The sequence below is a fragment of the Pituophis catenifer genome, unplaced genomic scaffold (genome assembly GCF_029215685.1).
Source record: "Pituophis catenifer annectens isolate HBS135680 unplaced genomic scaffold, rPitCat1.0.hap2 SCAF_8, whole genome shotgun sequence".
Taxonomy (NCBI): Eukaryota; Metazoa; Chordata; class Lepidosauria; order Squamata; family Colubridae; genus Pituophis; species Pituophis catenifer.
The window spans coordinates 54,274,441-54,281,543 of record NW_027256888.1 but is presented as its reverse complement, the minus strand read 5'-3'; the positions used below and the strand labels follow the sequence as shown (position 1 = coordinate 54,281,543).

Genomic DNA, 7,103 nt, shown 5'->3' with positions numbered 1-7,103 from the left:
AACTGTTGTAAAACAGAAGAGACGAGTAATAAAAGTAAATCCTTGACAAGGGTGACCAGCAAATATAACAAGCTGGTGTCCTTCAGAAGTTGAAACTAGAATTTCCAGAATTGTAGGCCAGCCTTGCCCAGCCTCCTAGCTGGGAACCTATATGTTCCCAGTTGTCATACCTATATGTAAATTGGTGAGCAGGAAATGAGGAGCTAATGAGGCCAAGAGAAACTACTTCCTAATGCCTGGGAGTGTATCATAGCCCTCTCAGTCCACACCAGAAGATATCTTGCATCTGTGGCCTGTCCTTTCTCCACTGAACAGTTAAAGATTCTGGCTAGACAACGTTATAACTCATTATGGCCAATTTAATGGGTAGAACCATTCTAGGTTATTTGATATTGTAATATTTTTGTTCCTGGAGTGTTAAAAAAAAATTTTTTTTTGGTCTATAAATTGCCATGAGGATTGAGACAGCAAATCAACTACATGCATGCAGGCGCAATAATCGATAAACTCTACTTCGAGATTTTGAGTCAGAACCGCATAGTCCAACTCCCAAGGATCAAGACTAACACTGCGGCTGCAGAAACGGTCAAGAGGCTGGCGCAGACTTCAGAGGCAGAACCAGGGATGGAGATTTTCCCCCAAACCTACCTGTTCCTGCAGCAATTTCTCTCTTTCTCTCTCCCGCCCTGCATGAAATTCTTAGAAGGAAACGTTAAATCTCGCTGGGTAAACGATCGCATCAGGAAGGAAGGAAGGAAGGAAGGAAGGAAGGAAGGAAGGAAGGAAGGAAGGAAGGAAGGAAGGAAGGAAGGAAGGAGGGAGGGAGGGGGGAGGGAGAGAAAGCAAGCAAGCAAGCAAGCAAGCAAGCAATTTCTTATCACTAGTTTATTTTCCGCGGCTAACTAATACTAAAACAAAACCAAACAAGTCGTAGACCCATCTTCTGACTCTAATTCCACCCACGATTCACAATCCTATACAGGAAGGTAATTTCCGGCCGCTTTTTAGTCATCGATCGCTTAGGTCGCGCGCTCACACGACTCCTAACCCCACCCCACCCCCCATCTCAGCCCTTCCTCCAGAAGTGCGAGTCCCGCGACACGTGTCTCACGCCAGGAATTGAAAGCACAGCCCCGCCCTCCGGCCCGTTCTCACGCTTAACGCCGTTGCGTCACAGAGCGGACGTAAAGCTTCGAAGAGGCGCGCAAGCCCTTTCATCAACCCCGGACGTTTCCCCCATTTCCTTTTTTCCCGCCGTTGGGCTCGGCTAAAGAAGGGCTTCCCTTCCCGGCTTTCCCGTTTCTCCGCTTGCCAGGAAAGGCGGCGGTGCAGGATTCCTGCCCTCTCAGGCGCTTCCTTCCAACTTGGGGGGGGGGGGACGTACACTGGGTAGGTGGGCTGATTCAACCTTTACCCTGCTTGGGAGCCACTCTTCTTTAGGACCCAGTTCTGGCGGGTGCGCTCCTTCGGATTAGCCTTTGGCCGCTGCTTTTGGGTCGTCCCGCCTTTCCCACGAGGCTCTCCCAGGGGTGCAGAAAGTCCTAGCGTCGTCGTCGTCCTCCGGGCTACCTGCCTGGCTGGGTTTGCTTGCCCTCCTGCCGCCCTTCTTGCCCTCCAGACAGAGCCCAGGCTTAAGCGCGCGCGAGTCTATTAGCGGTCGCGTGGTAGCGATGGCGGCTTTCAGGGAGCCTGTTCCTGTCACTGGATACTCACCAGCGGCGGCGGCGGGAGCGGCGTTTAACTGGTTTGGCCGCGGCCGGCGGCACGTTGCGGAGCCGCTGTGCGGGAGGGCCCGAGGGAAGTCCTGACCGACTCTCCTCCCCGCCCTCCTTCCTCGCTCCCCCCCCCTCCCCCCTCAGCCGCCCAAGGCTCTCGGGCAGCCCCGCCGCCGCCGCTGCTGCTGCTGCTGCCATGGGCATCCTGGACAGGCTGAGGAAGGACTGGTTCATGCTGGGGATCGTCCTGGCCATCACCGTCGCCAAGCTGGAGCCGGCCTTTGGGGTGAAGGGGGGTAAGTCTCCCGGGGAAGCTCCCAGCCCCCCCCTCCTTCTTTCACACTCGGGGCTCCCTGGTTTGCAAGCAAAGGAGAGAAACGGGCAGGGCTGCTCAGGCTCCCATTTGAACCCCCTTTCCCGCCAGCTGTCCCCCCCCCCAAATTGGGACCGAGTCGGGCTTGGGAAGGGGGTGTGGGTGGGTGTCTCTGCCTAAGCAATGCAAGAGTTTTTCCCTACGGGGCAGCGCCATTGGGGAGTCCAGCTGCCTTCCTCTTCCGAGGGGGTTTTGCCACCGTCCCTTGGAAATAGTAGGGTTTCTGCCTTCTTCAGAGGAAGGTCGGAGGTTTCCCGGACGCAAAACTCCCGGACGGAGTTGCAGTGACACGTTGCACGGCCAGCCAGCGAGCGAGCAAACGAAGGAAAAGCGAGCGCGGGGTGATGCCACTTCCGCGTGGAAGGATCCGGCTGCAGTTTTGCAGCAAGAGACAACTCGTGTGTGTTTTCAGCTGCTGTGGAAATAGGGATATAAAGTAGTTCACGCACCCCTTTTTAGGGCACGCGGTAGCGCCCCGCTAGTAGTTCACAGGCAGCCTTTAAGGGCAAGGAGTAGCGCCCCACTTAGAGGGCTTGAGGATATGCAACAAGTGTAGAAACTTCGAAGTCGTTCAAGCGATGGAAATGTACAGTTGGTAAATGGCTGTCAAATTTGATAAGCTGTTCCTAAAGTAGAAAACGGTTGTGCTTTTATCAACAGGCATGACGTTTTAACTACTTTCTTTATTTTTATCTGTTAGTTCTTCCAATAGTAATGGATCTACAGCTTTGACATCATTTTGTATTGATCCTGGGCTCACTGGACACTTTAAACAATGTGTTAACTGGTGTGTTAATGCAACTTCTTATTTTGGGATAACCTATTGCATCCTGTTCACCTGTGGAACATTGTTTTTCTTTAATTGAAGATAATTGCCACTTTTCTTCTGGAGAGAACTGTATGAAGTCCATTTCATGAATGACATATGTCTGTTGTCCTGCTGTTTGGGCAAACTTTTAGACGAACTTATTTTTCTTCTAATTATAGGAGAGAACAAACTTTTCTTTTGTAGAAAACCAAACTGTATAGTCAGTTCATGATAGCTTCACTATGTGTAGGACTAAGTTAAATCTTGTGTTTATATACATTATATTGTGTGTGTATGTATACAGGACACCCACCCACCCGCACTATTCTATTTTTATTATCACAGTTTATATACCACCCCTATCTTTTCACTTTGGATAAACCAGAAGAATCTCAAACAGCAATGTATAAAAAATCCAAATAATACAATAACCACAACAAAGGGGAAGGGTAACTTTATTAACATTATATATTTTTTTTTAGTAAAGAGCCAGTTTGGTGTAGTGATTAAGGCATCAGACTGGAAATCAGGAGACCAAGAGTTCTAGTCACTCCTTAGGCACTGAGCCAGCTGTATGACTTTAGGCCAGTCATTTTCTCTCAGCCCTAGCAGGGAGGCAATGGCAAATCACTTCTGAAAAAAAAGCTTGCGACTTCTAAGATCCATGGTGGAAGGAATCAAACTACCGGTATCTCCAGGGAAAGTTATCACAACAGAAAAGGGTCAGGAACAAAGTGTTCCATGAGGGTACAGTTGATAAAGCTTGGCTTCCAGTCCATAACACCTCACTTTGCATGCAGTGGAACCTTTCATGATCTAACAGGAAAGTTAACCTCATTTTAGATAACACAGCCCTTACGTTATATATGATGTTGGACACTATCTAGTATGCAGTACTGAAATCAGATTGTGAGACATGTGTTTGTGTATGTGATGTGCACTTAGTGCATTTCCTGTTTTGTGACAGAAGAGGAAATGGCTCACTGAATATACTGTAGAGTTTACTATCTACAGTCTTTACAATTATTTGTAAACTTTTGATTGGTAGACAGCTCATTCTGATGGTGAGGAATAGTCTTAAAAGTGTGTGTTTCCCAAACTCTACCTTTATAATATTAAGATATGAATTGCCATCTATCAGCTTCTTTAGCATGAGTTTCTGTATTGTATACCATTTTTCCTAAAACCTCATGAGAAAGTAATGCTTTTTAAAAAGTGATTTAGTGATCACTTCTACTTATATTGGTGTAGTTGAGGAACTTGAAATATTATACATAAAAGTTATATAGGCTCAAAGTAAATCTCCCAAAGTTGCTTTAAGTAATTATTTCTCATAGATTCTATAAATTCCATTGCATTTCTTGTGAGACAAAGTAGAGTGAATGTAAAATTTTCTATTTTCCATAATGGACAAATTCACTTTCTTTAATGTTCGTACAAGTGGGGATTTTGTGGGAAGTCAGTATAAACACAGTGATTTATTTTAAAACCTGGTATTTTAAAATAAATATTCTTTAGAAAAGTTTATGCCGTCCTGTTCCATTTAGTTACAAATGTTTTTTAAATGCAGCCTGCATCCTTGCTTCAGCAGGTGGCCTACCTTAATAATACCTCTTAAGCCGGCTTTTGATTACCCCCTTTCTTCCTTTCCAGAAATATCTTTCAAAATATGGCCCTCTGATGTCTTTGTAATTAGGGATTCCTGAACAACTGTGATAGTGGGGCTGCAGTCCTGCAGATGTTTGACTTAATACAGTAGTACTGACTTTTATAAGATTATATAATTGATCTTTATTTTGCTTCTCTTAAAATACAAGCAGTAATCCTATACAACAAACCTGAAACTAAAAAAAAAAGTTAAAAAAGTATTCACATTATTGTAGTATCAAGGTGCCAAAACTGTGCCCCTCATGTTTCATTTTAATAGTGTGTTTTCTGGTCTTGTACTTAGAACTGCCTGAGGGAATAGTTCAGCCTGCATTACTTTGAGAAGTAATAAGGGTCTTTTTGGCTGCCAAGAAAACATTGGTGTTTTTCTTTCCCAATTATCAGAACTTAAAAATAGTGCCAGTAATGTTGATATATAAGTATTATGAGTACCTATTACCCTGTTTTTGCATCATCAAAGATAATCAGTATTGTATGGCATTTTGCAGATTTCTGTGTGAGGTGAAATTTAAAAGCAATCAGAAGGCACACATATCTTTCCCCCACATTTTGTTCCTTTCTAAATATCGCCTCTAGTGAATAATGATGTGACAATTACCTAACTTTTCTTCTTAAGCTGCAGAATATAAAGGAATTTGGGTCTTTTACTACCATCTGCTATTACTGTACCAGCTTTGTAGAAACATCATTCTCTTCATTATATGTAAAATGGACATTATTTTCTCTTTGAATCTGGTCTTTCAGGATTACCTACAATGGTTAAAATTAGTAGAAACTTGCTTTAAAGTCCATGTCCAGATCTTGAGTCCCTATTCTTTCTACTGCAAATATAGTTTAGGATGGCATGAAATGAAAATTAAATACCGTAATTAACAAGAAACAATCTAGATAACTAAACCTTGTGGCTGGCATTACTGAGTTATATGCATCTATTTCTCTTAATCACGAGGTTGTTGTTAGTTTTGACAAGGTAGCAAATTGCAACAAGTTCTAGATGAGGGAGAGTGAGGGGGGGGAGAGAGAAAATTAATTAATTCTGCTTTAAACTTCTCTATAGAATGCACAGTTGGAGAATATCTTAATAACCATCTATAAATGTTAAAGGGAAGACTTACAGAAGTTCATTGCTTTTGTTTACTCTTACTTCAAATATGTTTTCTCTTCCAGGACCACTGAAACCAGAAATCACCATCACATATGTAGCTGTCTCTGCTATATTCTTCAATAGTGGGCTGTCCCTGAAAACAGAGGTACTGCAAACTGAATATTCATCTTTTATTTATTCATTTGTTACTTACATAACAAAATTATGGATTATTTTAAGAATCTGGTAGTAAGGTCACATTTTAAAATGATGACATTATCACTGAACAGTTATTGTTGGTTGTGTGTCAGTCTTCCTCATTTTTAACTTCAACTTCAGAATTCCTTAACTGATATGTCTTTTTTTAAAACCCCATTTTTAAAATTTATATCAGCATAATCTATGGCATAGATGTCTTGAGATGGCCGTATTATAAAAGAGCACAAGAGTAGTTTATAAACTGTGGTTTGCTTCTTGTTAACCCACAAAGTTCCATTCATAAAATTAAAATTAAAATTATTTGTGGTATGCGTTTATTTAATGAGGTTAGGAGTTCTGTACCATGTCAGCATTCCAGAAAACCCCAACTCCGAGTAAAGACGTGGAAGCAAGCATTTTCCAAAGTTCTCTTTACTGGAATAGGTAAACTGGCACATCTGGGAAAACCCAAATCTGAAAGGTCTGGGTTTTCCCTCAGTAAATCAAAACCCCCAAAACCATCCCCTCACTCCTCAATATCCGTCCCATCTCGACTCAGCACTCCAACCACTCCTTCTCCAGATGTCGGATTGCCCTGACCTTGACCGACAGGAAGATGCTATTATGTCTACCAACAACCCCTCTACTAAATCCCCCCTCCTACTTTCCCACACATGAAAAGGTGGCAGCATGGAAGCTTCTGGCCTAATATGGCTTTCAAAGCTGAAATATCATATAAAAAAAAATACCATTTTAAAGGCTTTTCAGTACAGCCATTCACTCCAAACATATAGTCATGTTTTTTTTTCTTTTGTGTGCGTGTGTGCTAAAATTGAATGAAATCCTTTCAATCAAGTGTATGAATAAGTTAAAAAAATGAAATAGATAAAAATATTCAATCTGTACTTAATTATTGTAGACAATGCCATGTCATATTTTTGTGTAAGTCACTATAAGTGAATTCAAACTCTTACTTACTGAGTTTAAGAACAATATGTGCATCTGAAAGTATGTGCATCTAATATATTTAATGATACTAACTTGAGCAATACAACTTGAGCTGTTAAAACTGCAACCTTTTTCTTCTTCTTTTGTTTTGCAGGAGCTGACAAGTGCTTTGATGCATGTAAAATTGCATCTTTTTGTACAGATCTTCACACTTGTATTCTTCCCAACAGTTATATGGCTATTTCTTCAGCTTCTATCTATTACATCTATAAATGAATGGCTTTTAAAAGGGTATGTTTTAAGCAGTGA

General features: G+C 42.3%; 1 protein-coding gene across 1 annotated transcript in view; it reads left to right on the top strand.

The window, feature by feature from the left end:
- Nucleotides 1-1,911: 1,911 nt before the first annotated feature.
- Nucleotides 1,912-7,103, top strand: part of SLC10A7 (solute carrier family 10 member 7) — a 145,165-nt gene continuing 139,973 nt past the window's right edge. The window contains exons 1-3 of the mRNA XM_070948672.1: nt 1,912-2,011; nt 5,732-5,814; nt 6,949-7,085. Coding sequence (XP_070804773.1) covers nt 1,912-2,011; nt 5,732-5,814; nt 6,949-7,085 — 320 coding nt within the window. The remainder of the gene's footprint in view (nt 2,012-5,731; nt 5,815-6,948; nt 7,086-7,103) is intronic.